At 45.7% G+C, this 20,912-nt stretch overlaps 1 protein-coding gene and 1 long non-coding RNA gene across 5 annotated transcripts in view; one reads left to right on the top strand and one right to left on the bottom strand.

Moving 5' to 3' along the window:
- LOC306836407 overlaps positions 1-20,912 on the top strand; it is a 124,030-nt gene that overhangs the window by 20,654 nt on the left and 82,464 nt on the right. The window lies entirely within an intron of this gene.
- Positions 1-20,912, bottom strand: part of pde10a (phosphodiesterase 10A) — a 63,553-nt gene that overhangs the window by 23,374 nt on the left and 19,267 nt on the right. For all 4 annotated transcript variants that reach the window (XM_079363456.1, XM_079363457.1, XM_079363458.1 and 1 more), the window contains exon 2: positions 11,244-11,375. In XM_079363456.1, the coding sequence (XP_079219582.1) occupies positions 11,244-11,375 (132 nt within the window). The remainder of the gene's footprint in view (positions 1-11,243; positions 11,376-20,912) is intronic.

The raw sequence follows: 20,912 nt of genomic DNA, 5'->3' as shown, positions 1-20,912 counted from the left end.
CCGGCCATGTCTCATTGTTCTGCCTCTTTCAAACGTTGTCTGCCGACGTCCGAGGATACCCAACTCTGTTCCTGTTTCAACACGCTGCCCTTTGTTTAAAGGTTTGGGCGTGCAGCTAATCCAAAGGCCTTGAAGCACACCGACGTCCGAAATTCCGAGCTTAGATCCTCCACTTGAACGCATCTCAGAAGAAGAGCGTTTTATTTTCTCCCGTATTAAAACGGTATTGAGAGAGACTGTAAGGATTACGTCTCGTTCCGTCCTTTAAAGAAAGGACACCCACGGAGATCACCTCGCTCGACGGAGGACACGACGGCCCTGCTCACCCTCTGGGACGCGCCGCCATCACCAAACAACTGCAGAAAGGCTGCTCCAGGACCTCTTTTCTTCTCATCAACCGTGGACAAAGCGGTTCCAAGTGAGGCTTAGCTAGGTCTGGGCAGTTAGATATAGAGAGTGTGTTTAATAACTGAGTTATTATTGTGAAACGGTGATAATATTTGCTTGGTGTTTGACCACTGTGTCTTAGATTTTACCAGAGTAAAATCTCCTTTGTTCTCTTTGTTTGACCACTGTGTCTTAGATTTTACCAGAGTAAAATCTCTTTTGTTCTCCTTATTTGTGCCGCTGTGTCCCGTGTGTTTATCTGTGAACTCCCGCGTCATAACCGAGTAATAGACTCACTATCAGAAAGACTAGTGTGAACGCCGTCTGATACAAACCCGGCCGCTGGTTTCTGTTAGCGAAGTAAGCTATGCTCTGAGTTGTGGTGAGCTCCAGTCCGAGATTGAGCTGTTGAGGTGCGTTGTTTTCTCTCGCTCTCTCGCCTTTACACACACACCTTTCGGTAGACGCACACACATAGAGACCTGTGGCTTTCCAGACGCTGCAGAAACGTAGATCACGTTCTGTGTCCGCCATCACGTGACCACGTGTGGTCGCTACCATTTCGTCTGTCTCTGTCTGTCTGTCCCCCCCCCTTTTCTCTCTCTCTCTCTCACACACACACACACACACACACACACACACACACATGTGCCACGCTTGTTTGTTTTGTTTGTTACTTGTAGTTTGGCTTATGATGGTTGTTTGTTTGATTGAGTTTCATTGATTAACTTGATGTTGCTTTGTTAAATAAATTCTATTATATTTTACAAAGTCGTTGTTTGTGATCACTGTGAATTTGCTTTGTGACTTAGGCTGGGTGAAAGGGCTTTGTGTTCGGATTTCACACCTTCAATTAAATACAGATTATTAATTATTAATGATATTGGTATTTAATTAAATAATTTGAGACTGATATTGGTAATATTTTGGTTGTTCCCTGTTTACAGGGTGGTGCCCCGAGGTTTATTAAACGCAGTTTAATAACAATTATTGATTTAGATTAATAATTAAATAAACTTAATTATTAATTTATTTTGACAATCAAATTTTACTTCATAAAACCCAACATAGCAGTTGGTCAGGTATTCGCTCCTGAAAATTCCCAACATAATGGTGCCCCGTGTGAGGCCCTTAATAAACCAGCTTTGTTACATTGTTTGTTCACAGTGATCCAAACTTTTTAATCCTGAAGTGATTCTTCTAAGGAAATTCTCTTTTCTTTGGGAGATTACTTTTTGTTGTTTTTAAAGCAAAGCAAACATCAAGTTGTGTGTTAGTTGTGCTGCTGCGTGTTGACGAGTGAGTAGTTTAATAATTTTTGTGTGCTTATTGTTGTTGGAGACAACAAGTTAGCCATTTGCTCAGTCAGGAGTGTAACTTTAAAATTGTTACAGAGCCAGCTGCCTGAGAGGTGTGTCTTCCCCCAATCCTCAAAAGGACTTGAGGTGTGAATGTTCGCACCTAGCTGCCAGGACAGACTGCACTGATCCGGTTTAGAACCGTAGGTCAGAATTGCCTCCTGCTGACTTTTTATCTTGCAGCTTCACAAACAGTAATCCACTAAGGTATTCTGTTTTACCACATCAACATTAACATCAACATGGGTACCAAAACTTCTTGTGAGCCAGGAGCTAAGACTCCTTTTGGATCAGACCACCACACATCACCAAAAGAAACTGTTGCTGGTCTGACGCAGCTCTCCTTAGAGGGGATTGCCAACCTGATCAGCTATTTCATTAGCATTTGTAAGGACACCTTGAGAAAGGTAGGTGACCAGGCCAACCCCCGAGCCAAGATCACCCCCAACAAAGACAGAATGTCTGCGAAAGACATTCAGCAGTCAGGGACCAAGGCCCCCTGTGGATCACACAATCCACCCCCTCAGGTTGGAGTTGCAGGTTTAAACCACGTCCCTTTAAAGGTCAACAGTCTGAACTCCTCCACCCTCAGCACAGGCGAAGATAAATTAAATGAGTCGGTTGAGTATATGACTCATCGAACAGGGAAACCACAGTACACATCTTCAAATGTTCGCGGCCAACTTCTCCTCCCTTTTCAGCGCAAATCATATTTGCAGCAAAAGAGACACCAGGCACAGCTCGCCCAGGTGCAAGAAGATAACCAGATCCTAAAGGACGGCTTCAAAAGGATGCAGGACCGACTTAAGACCTTGCAAGTCGAATGCAAGGCCCTGCAGGAGGAGAATAAAATACTGCAAGAAAGCTGCAGGTTAGCCAGACGAATGAAAGAAAGTGTCATGGTACCCGGAATTCAGGAGGAGCAGGTACGCACCGCAGCCCCCACGCCAGCTGAGGAAGCCCTACACAAGGGATGGGATACTGAACCAGATCCCTGGAGGAAGGAGACAGACATGGTGGACGACCAGAGGACTTATGAGTCTTCAGACGACTCGGGCAACTCCCACCAGGCTGTAACTCATGGTCTATGGACCAGACAGAGTGTCAGTGCTTCAATGGAGACACTCCAGCCAGAGGTCCAATCCCTGCAGGAAGAGAACAAATCTCTTCGTCAGCACCTACGAACTGCCAAGCAGAAGGTGTTAGACGCCTTTGAATTAATTAAGGGAGCACAGGTAAGCATAGAGCAAGCCACGTCGTCAGGATATGACTCTGATCGTGCACCAAGCCCCTTAGAAGATCAAACGCCCCTGCTGAAAAAGCTCAGTAGAAAACCGAGCAGCCAGGATAGTCTAATGACTGAACAAAGTCTTGTTCCCCCTGTTAATCCTGAACAGAAAGACTTTGACTGTAGAGCCCCTCCCTTTGAGAAAACGCTCCGGTACACTGACAGTTGTCACACTTTTTCACACCTTGACAGGTTTGAATCACCCCATGGGAAGGGGGGTGACTTCTCAGCCCCCACAGGCAGAGAGTACATCAGGCCCTCTGCTGCCACCTGCAGGTTCCCACCACAGGATACACAGCTGGGCAGTTATGGCACGTCTGATGACTCGGATGGCTCCTATGGGAAGGGGGGTGACTTCTCAGCCCCCACAGGCAGAGAGTACATCAGGCCCTCTGCTGCCACCTGCAGGTTCCCACCACAGGATACACAGCTGGGCAGTTATGGCACGTCGGATGGATCCTATGGAAAGGGGGGTGACTTCTCAGCCCCCACAGGCAGAGAGTACATCAGGCCCTCTGCTGCCACCTGCAGGTTCCCACCACAGGATACACAGCTGAGCAGTTATGACACGTCTGATGACTCGGATGGCTCCTATTCACCCAGATATCCAATAATGCGCACAAAGCTCATTGATTCTCTGGTGGATGATGCGACCCGCTTTGATCCAGATAATACAGACTTTAAAATAGTCGATTATCTTAGAGAGATCAACCTGCTCCTCCGTGAAATCCCTGATGCATCCACCTGTGAAAAACTCAGGCTGATCTGGAAGACAACTTCCAGCAGTGTTCATGACTTCATCAGTACCCTCCGGCCCAGGATTAGAGAAAAGTACTCTGCACTCTGCAATGTTTTGTGCGAGGAATACTCCACCTTCGTTTACCCTGCAGAGAAACTTGTTGGTGCTTTCAAAGTCCTCCACCAGGAACATGAAGCCCCCAGAAAGTACTACCAGCGCCTAAGGTCAGCATACTTTCAGGGACATAGGGCTCCAGGTATGGACGAGGATGGAACTCTCAAGTCCATCTTCGTGTACAACCTGCATAGCAGTGTGCGGCCAACTGTTGAGCTGCACTACCGAACTCATCAGCCGAGTATGCAAGAGGTCAAGGAGTTAGCACAGGCAGTGTGGGAGACACGCATACACCCTGAGCCTGAAAGTCACAGAGGTGGCGTAGCACTTGAAGGCAACAAATTGCCTCGTGCTATGAAGAAGTCCAAGAGACCACGTCACCGGCAGAGAAGACGACAGAGCCAGGGGGGTGAAGGGTTGAGCCAGCCATAGGGTAGGTTCCAGCCTGAGGAGTCAATCACTGACAGACCTGAACGGAACTCTCGGGATGGCCGAAGCCTAAGACAGAAGGGTAGGTATAACCAGAGTTCCCAAGAGGAACTCTCGGGATGGCCGAAGCCTAAGTCAGAAGGGTAGGTATAACCAGAGTTCCCAAGAGCTTCATAAGGAAGCAGGTCTCGGCAGTGAAATGACTAGCACAATTCCGAGGGGGGTGATAGCTGGGGTAAGACAGTGTCAGGCCTCCAGCCCTTACAAAGAACCAGGTTCTGACTCCACTTTGGGGAGGGGGGAGTAGCTCCCATTTCAAAATCCAGTAACTCTACTCACGCTTTTGTTGTTGTTGTTTTGTTTTGTGGCCTCACACCCATAGTGAGACTCTACATGTACATGTACATTACGCACTGACATGCCACAAACACACACAGGCTTTCTCCTGCCCAGTCAAGGAGTTAGCCCACACATCTACACATGAAACCCTTCTCTTTCTTTCTTCCTCTTGTTTGTTTGTTTCATGTGTTTTGTCCAAGAATGCACCTTGAGCAGCAATGCTTCGCTAATGTCTGATTATGTTTTGATGTTTAGCGCTAGACATAGTTAGACAGTCTGCCCAGACTTTGCCTCAATGTCTGCCCAGACCAAATGCCTCTTGAATTTATGGACTGTTTGCCAAATTAACTTTTGTACAAGTATCTCCAAAGCACGTGGACTGGTGGCCCATAGTGCCCTGAAGACCATGACCTGCATCCCGCTCTTCAGGCCAGGGGGGATGTTGGGTCCAGCCAGGATGGCAAAGTTCAGGCTGTGTATGTTTGGAGAACTACAACAAAAGACTCTTTATCCCAGCATGCCTTGCAGGTACTCCCAGAATGCTTTGCCACACCTAACACAGAGGTGTGAAGTCTGGGAGGTATAAAGCCGGCCATGTCTCATTGTTCTGCCTCTTTCAAACGTTGTCTGCCGACGTCCGAGGATACCCAACTCTGTTCCTGTTTCAACACGCTGCCCTTTGTTTAAAGGTTTGGGCGTGCAGCTAATCCAAAGGCCTTGAAGCACACCGACGTCCGAAATTCCGAGCTTAGATCCTCCACTTGAACGCATCTCAGAAGAAGAGCGTTTTATTTTCTCCCGTATTAAAACGGTATTGAGAGAGACTGTAAGGATTACGTCTCGTTCCGTCCTTTAAAGAAAGGACACCCACGGAGATCACCTCGCTCGACGGAGGACACGACGGCCCTGCTCACCCTCTGGGACGCGCCGCCATCACCAAACAACTGCAGAAAGGCTGCTCCAGGACCTCTTTTCTTCTCATCAACCGTGGACAAAGCGGTTCCAAGTGAGGCTTAGCTAGGTCTGGGCAGTTAGATATAGAGAGTGTGTTTAATAACTGAGTTATTATTGTGAAACGGTGATAATATTTGCTTGGTGTTTGACCACTGTGTCTTAGATTTTACCAGAGTAAAATCTCCTTTGTTCTCTTTGTTTGACCACTGTGTCTTAGATTTTACCAGAGTAAAATCTCTTTTGTTCTCCTTATTTGTGCCGCTGTGTCCCGTGTGTTTATCTGTGAACTCCCGCGTCATAACCGAGTAATAGACTCACTATCAGAAAGACTAGTGTGAACGCCGTCTGATACAAACCCGGCCGCTGGTTTCTGTTAGCGAAGTAAGCTATGCTCTGAGTTGTGGTGAGCTCCAGTCCGAGATTGAGCTGTTGAGGTGCGTTGTTTTCTCTCGCTCTCTCGCCTTTACACACACACCTTTCGGTAGACGCACACACATAGAGACCTGTGGCTTTCCAGACGCTGCAGAAACGTAGATCACGTTCTGTGTCCGCCATCACGTGACCACGTGTGGTCGCTACCATTTCGTCTGTCTCTGTCTGTCTGTCCCCCCCCCTTTTCTCTCTCTCTCTCTCACACACACACACACACACACACACACACACACACATGTGCCACGCTTGTTTGTTTTGTTTGTTACTTGTAGTTTGGCTTATGATGGTTGTTTGTTTGATTGAGTTTCATTGATTAACTTGATGTTGCTTTGTTAAATAAATTCTATTATATTTTACAAAGTCGTTGTTTGTGATCACTGTGAATTTGCTTTGTGACTTAGGCTGGGTGAAAGGGCTTTGTGTTCGGATTTCACACCTTCAATTAAATACAGATTATTAATTATTAATGATATTGGTATTTAATTAAATAATTTGAGACTGATATTGGTAATATTTTGGTTGTTCCCTGTTTACAGGGTGGTGCCCCGAGGTTTATTAAACGCAGTTTAATAACAATTATTGATTTAGATTAATAATTAAATAAACTTAATTATTAATTTATTTTGACAATCAAATTTTACTTCATAAAACCCAACATAGCAGTTGGTCAGGTATTCGCTCCTGAAAATTCCCAACAGTGCTTACATGAACTCTTAAAGTAAACCTTCATTTTTTTTAAATTAAATTTTTAACTCATTTTTTTGCTTTTAAACAATATACTGATATTTTCTATATCATTTCTGTACCTGTTTTATTTTTTATAAATCAAATGCTTTGTCACCCCTTTACGTTGTTTTGCACATTTGTGCGATGCAGAAGAGCAACATCCTGCAGTACCTGGAGTGTCCACTAGAGGCTGGCTGCAGCAGCACAGGAAGTCACATACACACCCATTCAAAAAGCCTGTTTTTACAGGAGACATGAACATGTTTACAGCCTGCTTGCCTCCATCCACACACACTGCTTCCATCACAAGAGAACAACAGAAATGTCCTCGTTATCTCTGGAAAAGCAAAGTCAAATGTATTGATTTCTGTCCGCTCAAGGCTTCCGTAGTACAGGGCTTACCTACGCTGTGAGTCTACTACGACACAACAATATCTTCTTGCAAGCTGGAGCCCAAACACGACAAATAAAACAATACGAATACAGCAATACGAAGCTATGCAGCAACAACAAAAGAGGAAAACAAACCAAGTTCGTCATATTACAGCAGAAAAGATTCAATGCAACATGTGTGCAAATCTGGAGCCTGCAACACAAGCTTTCACAAACACACACTTGAGTGCATGTGTGCAGAAAAACTGATTTATGTAATCCAATGTAGCCCATCACATGATAAGTGAGAACGGGACAGGCTGCAGGGACTGCTTCCAGGAAGCTGTGGCTATCTCAGTGAAGATCACATGATGACAGGACCGACTGCTGCTGCTCGCTCGCAAAATATAAAATCAACCTCACCTCTGAAAAGTGTTCCTGCAAAAAACAGATACAGGGATGATTCTTTACACTAACATTGTGTTTTTTCTCCCTGCAAATGCAGACAGCTAAATCCCTGCTTCTTTCAGATGAGCAGACGGAACATGTCAGATTCATCCTAAAGTCATACTCCAAACACACAGCCTGTCCCGAAAGGAGACGCTGCTTGTTATTTGAGAGGAGGAGAGAGCTATCAGTGTCTGCTTACAGAGATCTATCAGAGGAAGTGGACTAAAGAGTGAGATCACTGATGTGATGTAAAGATCGATGCAGAGAGGGACATGTGGCGTCATGAGAGAGCTGGCTGAAATAATAATCAGACATGAAGGAAACCTGCCGTGTTGAAGCTTCTCTGACAACAATGCAGCAGCCAGTATGTCCTCCTTCTAACTTTAGATTCTGCTCCTGAATGCTCTGGATTTGATTGGACCAGAGAAGGTAGGCGGGGCTTTGAAGGCCGTTTTGGACGCCCCTGGGTTTGCCAGATATGAGAGCAGTTATCAGGTGAACAGGTGTTGCAGCGATGGAAGCGGGCAGTGGAACTGCTTCAGATAGAAGTGATTGTACCCGAGCTAAAAAGCCTCTGCATGTTTCTAATAAGCTCCAGCAGCAGAAAGCTGCTCAAACTAGGATCAATGTTGGAGATGAAACATGGAGAGAGGTTAGAACGCAGAAAGCTTTACAGACCCATGCAGAGCTGGCTAAACACTGAAGCTACAGTGTCTCTACATGCAGAGCTGGCTAAACACTGAAGCTACAGTGTCTCTACATGCAGAGCTGGCTAAACACTGAAGCTACAGTGTCCACCACATGCAGAGCTGGCTAAACACTGAAGCTACAGTGTCCACCACATGCAGAGCTGGCTAAACACTGAAGCTACAGTGTCCACCACATGCAGAGCTGGCTAAACACTGAAGCTACAGTGTCCACCACATGCAGAGCTGGCTAAACACTGAAGCTACAGTGTCCACCACATGGTGACCTGTGTGAGAGGAGGGGGCGGAGCCAGACAGCTCTCTGTGATGATTAGAGTTTAGACTGCAGTACTCATTTTAAACACTAGGGGGCAGAGTTACATATCGCTCCTTTAACTTGTGTTACAGTCGTTCTCCTTATAAGCAACACACCGTTGTTTACTCATCTTTACTATCACATGATGATTTTCGGTAAAACTGCAGTTGCAGTCAAATCATCGTATACATCAAAGCTGTGTCGGCTCTTGTTTCAGAAAAGAGGAAGAAGAAGATAATGTTTCTTATCAGAATTGATTATCCGACACACCGGGAGTCATTACGTCAGAGACTGCTTTCAAACTGTGATTTACTCTGATATCAGTGTAATGACGTTGACGTTGCTAATGCATCCTTTGCTTCACGTTCACGCCCCTCTGCTGCGTTTCCTCTTCCATCAAACAGAAGTGAGCTTTACACCTACCGGGGGATCCGCGGTCAAGTTTGACTCCCTAATGCATGTTATTGCACTTAAGACAGCTGCAGTGAGCCGTTCGTACGTATTTCCAGGGAACTGATGAATCGACTTTTGAAACCTGAAACATGTCCTCCGTCATTATGAGCGCTCATGGCTCTGGCTCAGTTCTGTTAGCGCCGTTCGCTCCTCATGCTCTGCAGACTTTTAAGTCAATCAGGGATTCACTGTTTCTGGAGAATTAAAAAAAATCTACTCTCGTTTCTTTCATTCATCAGGGGACAGAGTGCAATGACATCGATCATTTATAAAAGAACAATGAATGAAACTAGATTTAGCGAATCTCTAATTTCCATCTGTAGCCTCTCAATCAAGACAACTAATAAAACTAATTTACTTGGTCAAAGATTGTTAGTTTACTAATTTATTAGAATCAGGGAACAAATAAAATCATTGGTCTCAGAAGAGAAGAGATGCTTTGTCCCAAAGTTTTATTTTCCTGTTGCTGTAATAAATGGAAATAAATGACTGAACGAAAAGACGAAGAAATACCAAGTTTTAAATCTCGAGATTTTAAATAGATTCCTAACTTTCAAAAATAGTATTTTTTTTTTTTTTTGGGGGGGGGGGCTAATCAGTCACTGCATGCTAAGTGCTAACTCTTAAACTCAGTACAACAACAAATGGAGAAGCGAGTCTCACAGCTGACTGGAGTGGATCCTGAAGTCTGTACTGTAATTTAAAAAATATATATTTTGAATCCAAGGATCCAGAATAGTCAATCAAATCGTGAAACCAAGGCATCGAAATCGAATTATGACACACCCAAAGATTGCCAGGCCCAAACATTGTCTGTACTAAGTGTCCTCTCCTGATGAAACCGTCCAAGTCAACAAAATGAGCATCTGAAAAGCTAACAACACAAGAACATATAAAACACATCACTAACCTCTCAGTTATATCAATAAATAGAATCACTGCTGATCAATGCAGGAAATTTACCTTAAAGATTTATCAAATATGACCAAACCCTTTGTTAAGAAAATTGCAAATCTTGTTTCTAGCAGGTCAGGAGTGTTTTAAGGACATACTTTGGACTAGAAAGTGGACGAATAGACTTGATAAGATTTGAGTTTTTGCAGCGTACAATTTCATGGCTCGTAAAAAAACTGAAACATGAGCCGATCGTTTTCTTCCTTCCTGCTCTTCGATGACATTTATGAATCATCCTGCAGCTCTGCACAGGCTTCATCTGCACCACATGAATGAAATAAGTAAGCCCTCGTTGGCGCCAGCGAGAATGATTACCATGAGGGCTTCTGTTTGATACCTGACAACATGAACAGACGCATGCACATACACTTCAGACACTTTCTAATGCAGGCTCAGAGTTGAGAAATCTACGTCTCTGCATGCACCGCAGTCTGCAGACCTCATGTTGAAAGCAGCTCCAAAATTTGACAAAACCATCTCCCACTAGTCCCCCCCCCCTCCACTTCAACACACCCACACCCTTAGCCAGCACAACCCCCCCCCCCCCCCCCCCCCACCACCACCACCATCCCTGCCCCTCCCCTGGGCCCCCCTTCAGCCGGCTGCATGTCTCCGGAGGTCGCCTCTGACGTCAGCAACTCGACTGGGCCGAGCGCCAGCTCTGTGGGCCCTTGATGGATGCGGTTGGTCTGAGAAACAGCCCGATGTGTGTGGAGCGCACGGCACAGACTCAACCCGGCCAGCTCACACACATTTAATGACCCGTAAACACTCGACAGGCCCGTTCCCTCTCGCTGTCTTCTGTCTATCACACACACTGACAATTAAAGGAGACACATGTGAAGATGAGCGATTCCTTCTGCAAATGGCGGGGGTAATAAATACGACCGCAGCCTGCCTGGTTATCCACGGCTCTTTAAGAGGAAGGCTTTCCGCTTTTTTTTTTAGTGCAATAAAAGCAACAGTTGACGTGGCTGCAGAGATCCGTGCAGGCTGAATTAGTGGTCACCTAGCTGGGAAGCCTTCTGGGATTATGTGAGTGAAAAAGAACAAACAGTTTTACCAAAGCAAAATATTACAACCCTGCGTCAAGACCGAAATCCACTGATCCGATCAGTAAGTCACAGTGATCCAGAGAGCTGCAGCACATGTGTGTATCTATCATTGTCCCTGTGTGTGGGAGTGTGTGTGTGTGTGTGTGTGTGTGTGTGTGTGTGTGTGTGTGTGTGTGTGTGTGTGTGTGTACCTGCAGGCCTGCTGCTGGTCTTCCTCTTCAGCCATCTGTCCAACGTCTCTGCACTCACGCTCTCCAACACAAAGTCGTCCAGCATCTGCGGATGCAGCGAGAGGTAGGCCTTCACTTTCTCATCTGTCAAGCCTGAGGAGCAAACACACACACACACACACACACACACACACACACACACACACACACACACAAAATGCCTTTTAGGTCAAATGTTATCAGGTTTTATCGTGACGATGCAAAGTGTCAATGTGCACACAAAAACATCTGAAACTTCTAAGAAAGAAGGAAAACAACAGACAGAACTGAAATCCTCAGAGAGAAAAAAATAGAATTAAATATGTCCAACAGTAGTTTTTATAATTTAGAAAAAATGAAAAGCACACGCAGAAATTGTCTATAAAAAAGATAAAATTTCAAGAATAAAAACAGTTAAAATATCAAGACATTAATCTGGTCATCTTCTTTTTTTTTCTATCTGCAAAAATGAGTCTCAGTAACAAAAGATCTCACAGTACGAATATCAGCATTCACAGGAAAAAAACATCTGAGGAAAATAATACAATAAATATTATTTGTCTGACATAGAAACCTGCAAAGTTCAGGTGTGAACAAATAAAAAGCAACGTGTAAATCTATAAACTCGGTTTACAAATCCAAAACACGATTTCATCAAACATCAAGATATTTATGTTATCAGCTGATCAATTAGCCCATATGTTGTGCAAGATGAGGCGTAAACGTTACATAACGTGCTCTCTCAGGTGCACGCGGCTCATCGAAACAGATGCACAGGAACAGGTCACATGTTTGTGTTTGCAGTGAGGTGAGAGCGGCAGCCTGTAGGCTCCTGCTCTCTGATAGCCAGACGAGCTCACTTATGTTTACTGTAAAGCTGTGTCTCCAGGGATCGGAGCCCCCAACAGAGGCAGCAGGATAAAGGAGGACTCGATTGTGCTTAATAGGCAATTAGGTTCTTGAGAGCTCGCTAAGTGCTGCTGTTTACTGTCTTTGTTGTCAGGGAAAAAAGCCATTTGCCAGACTGTCGTTGAGGGAAAGTTGTTTTTAATACAGCCGCCGGCGTCTGAGAGGCCGTCACGACGCGCTAGGAAACCATCATGTTGAGGTCACACAAGACGAGTGTTTGTCTAATACACGTGAAACATCATCTCATCAGGAGACGTGAAGTGAACCGGACATGAAATGCAACCAGACGGAATAATTCCTCGAAAAAGGGAAAACAAATCCAACAGCAGCGCTGGATTAGCGTGAATCTGTTATCAGAGAGCGACGAGAGGCAGGTCGTTCTGTTCAGCAGATCTGATCATGAAGCTTTCTCACGAAACGTCTGCTTATCAGCAGCATCTGCACAGACTCTCTTTGAGTATGAATCACGGGAGGCCGTGCAGCTTGAAGGCATGTGTTGAGCCGGCAGACACACAAACATACACGGACGCAGTATGAAAATATTACTCAGCAGAGCGTCTGACTGAAATCCTGCCTGAAATCAGGGCGGGGAGACTTTTTGCACAACAGAGCTGAATGTGAAACCAGCACGCAAGAAAACATCAACTAACTAAGAAAATAAAGAACTTCCACGCCGTTAGCAAAAGGCTAGTGAATTATTTTAAAATTAACATTTCATTAAAAGGTCTCCTTTCTGTTCCGAACATCCTGCTGACCTCACCAGAGCGACCTCAGCTTCCTGATTCAGATTCAAACATGCAGGACAAGATCCATGCAGGAGATGATCTAGAGAGAGTTCACCGAGAGCCCATGGGGGGGGGGGGGGGGGGAGTGCTGCACGGTGCACAGAGCGCAGACACATCTACGATCTCTGTGCACGTCGTTAGCTTGCTGCATTATGTTCGTCAGTGAGCTCCTTCTGATTCTGTTCAACTGAATATCCAGAGAAAGTCCTCCTGAAATTATCTCCATATTTTCATATTTCATAAGTGCGTGTGTGAAAACGGCTTTTGGAACTAAGATGTCCAGATTCAAAGTTGATGATGCCATCTTTGACCTCCCCCCCCCCCCCAAGAATCATTTGATCTCCGCTTGTGTTGGATCATCTGCTCGTGTGATTGGGTCAAGCGGTGCTGCTTGTGGTTGCAGGCAAAGAGACGGGGGGGGGGGGGGGGGGGGGGGGGGGTAAGTTTGGGAGGAGGAGGACGTCGGGGTGGAGGACGCTGAGGTCTGACGCTGTCCAGACACGAGACACAGATCTTCAGGAGCGGAACGCCTCACGAGACTCCTGGCCAGCTCTGACGCACATCGAGCACACAGCTTAATAAATCAGAGAAAGTAATGGGGGGGCTAGGAGGGAGCTGCAGGGGACGGAGAGACACACAGGGAGGAGTAGAGCCTTACGACTTTGTCCTATTTCCAACACAAAGAGGGCACTGTGATAAGTGACACAAACACAAGGAGGCTGTATTAATTTATGAATACAGGTTTTGTGTCGGCCGGCTCAGAAAAAATTATTTACCAATCATATGTATGCACATGAACAAAAATAGTCAAGTGTCTTGTTTCCGTGGGGCAAAGACGAAGTGCAGTTATTAGAAATTAGCAGCGGGCGATTCATTTTATTAATTTAAGACGTTAACGTGGTGTTCTGCGGTCGACACTGCACTCGTACAAAAATGTCAAAAAGGGGAAATCCGTGAAACCTCGAAGCAATAAGAGAGCGCAACACGACTCTCAGACAAAATGTGTCTGTTTGACCCTTCACGCTACCCTTACATCGCGCTGCAGCTCAGGAGAACGTTGCATAATTTAATGCGACGTTTTCACTGTCGTTATTACGGTCGGAGACGCGATATAGACGGGAACTCAGAAAGACAAACTGCTGACCGACTCATTCAGGGTTGGCTTTATTTTTCTACCCTACCTCCACTGTTCTTCAATCCCCCTCGAGATCAATAACGTATCTATCTATGTATGTCTTGTACTATGATATCTGTTTTTGTCTTCGGGCTCGACTGTTATGAAACGTTTTTGTCCAATATCAAGATCGATATTGGGGAAGGAAAAACAATCTGATGCCGATATCTCTCTCCGATCGATTTTCAATCAGTTGAGAACGATCAAAACGGTAGATACAAAAATGAACTACGTTGATCCCTCAAATGCAGCCATCAAACACGCGTGGGAAAGATATGAAATGAAGGACAGATGCTCACTCCACTGGAAAGTGACTGAGCATGCATCACCACAAAGAGAACTGCTAATGTAAAACAATCAATTTAAAGTTGACACATAGCTGCGATAACCGATTAGTTAATATCGACCGACCGATTAATCAACAGGGTGTTAAATTGTATTTGTTTGTCTCTGTCTTCCTTCTGATGTATGGAACAAAGACATGTACAGAAGGGCGCCGGTTGGAGGAGCCCGTGATTGATGCCACGCCACTTTGGCTAACCGACGCTAACACTCAACGTACAGCTAAAACACCAGAGTACAGGCTGCAGCACAGCTTTTAAAGATTTGTTTCAGGGCTTCCTATGACAGAGGATAGAATCAGAAATTGGGGAGAGAGAGAGAGAGAGAGAGAGAGAGAGAGAGAGAGAGTGCAGAATGACAGGAGCTGCAGGTCGGACTTGAACTCTCTTGAGGACTCTAGCCTCTGCACGAGGAGATACGCACCAACCGCTGGGCTTCCAGCGACCCAGTGACTCAGCGTCTTGAGGGGAGTTGCAGCATGGACACTCACGGTTATGAAAAGTCCAATGAGTGTAAAAACACGGCGTACGTATGTACCAGTGCAAACGAAGAAATCTGAGGTTATTGGAAAAAGTCAAAAATGTAAATATCATCCATCTCCATTAAAGCTGTGTGGAAAAAGAAGCTGGAGGAGCGGCTGGTTTGACCCACCAGCCACTTTATTGTGGCGCGTTGTTGATTGATGGCATTTTTTTTCCTCAACATTCCTGCTACTTTCTGCAGACCTTCCTTCTGATTCGCTCTGAAATCTTTCGAGACGCGGCTCAGCCTAATGTGACCGCAGTGACACTCACAGCAGCGGGACGTACGTCAGTGTCCAGAACCCTCGACGAGTTCGGCTCATCAAAGGTGCAGCCAAATCTGTCCCACATGCTGCGGTCCACGATGGTTAACCTCCAGGGGAACCGCATTCACCCAGTCAATAAGGACTGAGGAAGCCACCACAGTTTCTTTTCTTCTATTTCGTCTCGTTGAATTTGACTTCCCCATTGGGCCAAAGCTGCTGAAGACATTGGCGTCATCGAGACGAGGAACAAATGTTTCAGATTTGATTGTAGCAAAGACGTCAAACATAAATAAATCAAGATGTACAAACTAAACTATTCCCACTTGTCACATTAGAAACGTTTAAGTCTCGAGCCAGGACTTGATCCTTCTGCGAGAGGGGATCTGTTCTCTGTGGTCGACATTTTTACAGCGTTTTGTTAGCTGAAGAAAAGCTGCAGCACGTCGGCCCTAATTTTACAAAATTACAAATATATGGAGACGATAGTAGAAACTGCAAACTGGAGTTAAGTATTAAAGGTGATTTCATACTTTGAATCCTGTTTTCTATGTCAAAATACGGATTTGATAAGCAAGAAATAAAGTGGTAAAAACTACGACTTTATATTGTTACCTTGTCGATGGCGTGCTACAAATATACAAACCTTTAAATTGCACTTTAACGCACATATATATTCCACCACCAGGGGGCTCGCAATCAAAACAAAAAGATGGTGTCGAGTGGTATGACGTCAGTTGTTTCCATGGCAACGATAAACATGTCGTGTCTGTCATCGCAGCCATGGCAACCGCCACGAAAGAACCACCGCGTTACAACGGTAGAAGTGAGTGATTTTTTTTCTCTGGATCCATCCTGACGACGTTCCACGTGTCGTACCTTTTAAGTACGTCACTCGTCTTTGCAAAAGCTGTGAGCTGTTCAGACCGCCATTTCAGCGGGAAGCGGTCTGTTGTGCAGAGCGTTCGTGAGCGGCTGCAGCCCACTTGGCAGAGATTTGGGAGCCTGACTCAGACGTGTGCTTCCTGTCTGTGTAAAAAAAAAAAAAAAAAAAGAAGCTGAATCCTGAGTTCATGCAGTGAGGTATTGTTGCATAACACTTATCTTGACGACAGAACACCACACCCTGGGAGCGGGGGGGGGGGGGGGGGGGGGGGGGGGGGGGGGTCACAGTCTGTCTGCATCGCACGTCCAAGTTTCAGCGCGAACACGCTCCTGTTTGACGGGGAGCGCATGGATACATGCAGCTGGGTATCTATGTTGCTGCTCGCGCATCAACACGTGTTGAAAACTCTTCCAAGCGCTGCATTCTTCAGAGTTACGATCAGAGTTTTACGAGCCCTTTTATGAAGGAAATCAATTAGGCGTGGTGTGATTTTATATGGAAAAGTAAATGTCTCGTTGAGATGCTGCAACTGAAAGCAATTCACCCTGTCGTATAACACAAAGTGTCCTCAATAAATATTTGTTCATGCTTTGGAGCAGTGTAACTGAATTAGAGCGGCAGCATTGACAGGCGATACCCAGTCAGTCACAAGTCTTAACGAGACGCTCTGCGGGTCAGAAACGATCCGAGACACCGAGGAGACGCCACGTCTCGTTCCTCAGAGGACCAAGTCCACGTCTCCTCCAGTTTCCTCTTTTCAAACTTCTTACACTCGATTCAACGTTTGGATGCAACATGACGCTGCCTCCAACTGCTGATCAGCTTCCTCTTTTTTTTATTTTTTTTATTTCTCTGGATTTTAAACGTCTGTGACCACTTGTGACTGACTGACTAAAGAAAGAGACACATCACAAGGTCCTCACACCTAGAGCGCTCCCAAAGAGGAACACGCTGTGATTTTTTGGATCGATTATGAGTCAAATTACGTTTTGGACTCATTGAATAAGGAGCGACACACACACACACACACACACACACACACACACACACACACACTGGACTTGAGTTTCTGGGTTTTGGTGGAATAACTCTTCATCCTGATTCGTTCTGCTCGCTGGAGAACTGCGGCTGCGGAGGCGTGTGAAGACAATATTTATCGCATCAATCAGAACACTTGACGATTCATTTTCCGACACCCTGATCAATCACCTGATCAGAATCTGAACACGGTGTCAGCAGTGACAAGAAATAATCTGTGTTTCAGATGATTAACAGGCGTCAGTGTTTAACTGAGACGGAGTCACGTCACATGACACTGAAGGTGCGAGGCTATAGCTAAGTAAAGTCTGCATCACACAGCCTCCTTATGTAATGCTTTCTGTAGCTTTTCTCGGCTGGCAGACAGCAGAGTGTTGCTTGGATCGTTCAGACGAGGGAATAGTTTAAGAGCTGTTAAAAACAACCCGCAGGTCAATCAGCTAGCTCTTGTCCTCGTTTAGCCGTGTGCTATGTGTGGCGTTGCCTGAGTCCACAGCGCTCGTGTCAGGCGAGGATGTGGACAGCAGAGGCCGGCCCCCGTGCCGTGCCGATGTTTAGCGAGCATGATGTTCCTCCGCTGCAACGCACAGATGAAAAATGCACATGAGAGAAAAAGGGAAAAGACCACTTCTCCTGAAGCACACTCCCTCTGGCAGGGAGTCAAGGGCAAGCTGCCAAGGTACTACTTTTCACTTTCCTGACAAGAGGCTGAGGCAGGAAAGAGAGGAGGGGGGGGGGGGTGCGTGCGTCAGCAGGTCCGCCTGGGACTCCCTTGCCAGGAGGTGGGACGAGCATGTGGTTCTTATCTTATCTATGGGAGGGCTGGAGCACAGCAGCCAACATTCAGTGAGCGGCAAAGGAGGGAAGAAAGAGCCGACACAGAAGAAGAGAACGCTTCCACTCCGCTCACCTCATTTATTCATTAAGTCGTGCCGCTGAACCTGGCTATGTGTGTGTACATACACAGGTGAATGCACACACACACACACACACACACACACACCACATTCCACTGAAGCTAAGGTCGGTGAAACGGTGTCAAGTGAAGAAAAACTCTGTTTCACCCTGGACTCATCACTTCAAGAGACACACACGAGCCCACGTGGCAAAAACAAACACTTCTGCACAAACATGCACACCTCACACACACACACAGAGAGAGAGAGAGAGAGAGAGAGAGAGAGAGAGAGAGAGAGAGTGATTTCCATGGAAATGTAATTTGCATTATTTCCACCTCCGTGGTCCGGGTCATTAGACGTAAAGGGTAGGGGCTATAAATGGCCAGCTGAGATGTAGATAAGGCATGTCCCTTGATCCGCGGCCTAATAGTGTGGTCACACGGGCGAGCGGGGACTCTGAGGCTGCAGTGACAGACACAAAGCAGGTCAGCATTCAGCGGCCACTCGAGATTAAAAACCTCCAAACTCAAAGTAGTGCGTTTAAAATACCACGGCCTTTGATAGGATACTGGTGAAAATCCAACGACGCCGACGCCACGGCAACAACAACACGTTGACACATCACATCACAGTAAAGGTCCTTTTGTTTATGCAAGTTTAAAATTCTCTGAGATGTGACGTCATGTTCAGCTGCTGATCGAGACGTCCTTCAGAAGGACACGGCTTCTTTCATCTTTCCACTTTGACTTCATACTAAAAATGAAATCTTAAAATGACTGTCGCAGGGTTACTCAGGATACGATGGGATGGGATGGGATATGATAATAATGACATTATGATCACTGATATAATGCAAGACAATCACCTCCTGTTAGACATGTCATAACGCAGCCGTCTACTTTTAGGACCTTCGTCCCTTTAAGGCATCTTTTGTTTTTTTTTGCAATGGCGTTTTTTTCAGCGCTCGGCGTCAGCTGTCGAGTTTTCGACCAATCAAAATCCAGAAAATGCAGGACCTCTAATATCAGCTTTATTTAGGCCTTAATTATTTTATAACATTAAAATGCTACTCTTCTGTCGTTTTTGATTCTTTATTTATTTTTTGTTTATCTTATTTTAATGTTCACAATCAATCAAAAAGCTTCGTCTCCTCGTGCGTTTGAGGCAACAATTTCAGGGTCAAGCTGTCGATGGTTCATTTACACTGTTTTCATGTTTACACTGAAATATTTCTTCAATCAAAGAAAACATTAAGAACACCGAGCTATCATAATCAGCTAACGGTCATTACGCAGGGAATGGGAGGTCAACCTTCGTTGCCTAGCAACACCAAGCGCCAGGGTGAGAAGCGCTCTGAAACTGAAGCTGTGAGCGCTGCCAGCAGGAAAAAACAACAAAGAAACACAAACAGTGCTCTCTCTTTTTCTCTTTTTCTCAGCTCTTAAAGTTGTGCCTGCAGATCAGAAAAAAGTTTTTTTGTTGTTGTTGTTGGTTTTTTTTTAAATTTCAGAACTTTATAACGGAGGATTTATCAGACGTTGCACATTTGGACGCCTTTAAAGTCTCGAGGTGTGACGCTGCTTGCAGGTTTAATAATCGAGTTTAACAGTAAATGTTCAGTTGTGAGTCAGCATTGACCCCCCCCCCCCCAATCCCCCCAATCCCCCCCCCCTCCCCAGGGCCGCATCAGTAATGCGGGGTTGAGTTCCCCGCTCAACATCTGGACTGATGCTGAACTCTGCAGCCGCTCTCGCAGAAGGGCCAGTGGGGACCGGTTTAATGAGAACCACAGATCTTTGCGTCCTCTCCACTTTTATGAGCCCTGACGTGAGGACAAGTTGTAAGGAGATCTACATGCATGCGGCCTTTTCCCATCGCCTCAGATACCGACCCACGACAAGCTGACGAGGGGTCAACGGACGCCTCGAGGAGAATGTCATCTGTTTCACTGCTCTGACCGTGCACTCTCACCCTGGCACACAGCCAGGCCTGCTCGGGTCTCGAGACAGAAAAAACAAAACAAAAAAAAAAAGGTTCAGACTGCAAAACAAGCTCATTTTCTCCGGCTTGAATTTCCTGTGAGTTGAAATAAACACTTCACAAAAATCACAGAGAGCCCCACGAGAGAAAATACTCAGCCAGGCTGGAATTTTATAGCCATTCAAATTTCAATCAAGCTTGAATTTTACATATCAAGCGCTTCGTGTTTGTATTTATTCAGCAACGGTGAAGAGAGGAGCCCTCGCTGTGAGGGAGAGAGGGCATGCAGCGGGGCAGGAAGTGTCCAGCGTGAGCTCTTCCTGCCTGACAATGCAGCCTTCTTCACTGAGTTAAGCAATTCATCGACAGCCAATTGGGTTTGAAAATGCCTGAGAGATCACATTAGGGCTGACCCGGGCTGACCTCTGATACCAGCCAGGACTTTCCACAAACAATGCACTCAAACACACACGTGCTGCGAAGTTTTCCCCTAACGTGAGGCGACAAACGGATAAATGATCCCGGGCCAGAGTGCTTTGAGTAATGAGAAGACATGCGGGGAGGACAGTCCAGCGACTGGTCCCCTTCCAGAGAGGACAAACAATCATGAAAAGGACGAACATGCCAGACAACAAAAAACGTCCTCCTTCCCTCTGTGTCGGATGCATTTTAAGTCATCCATCATGTCTCTGTTTGTTTAGCTCAGCCTTATTCTGTGTGTTAAAGTGTTGAGTTAAAACTCCTGAACTAAATTATGAGCTAGTCCTAAACCAACGAGTGGAGAGGCCGACAGTGTTTGAATAATCTGTAGGGCATCATAAGGTTATTAAAAGTTGTACTTTTAAACTTTTTAT

This window comes from Symphodus melops (genome assembly GCF_947650265.1).
Source record: "Symphodus melops genome assembly, chromosome: 15".
Lineage (NCBI taxonomy): Eukaryota > Metazoa > Chordata > Actinopteri > Labriformes > Labridae > Symphodus > Symphodus melops.
The sequence above is the reverse complement of the archived record's forward strand: the minus strand, read 5'-3'. Positions and strand labels throughout refer to the sequence as shown.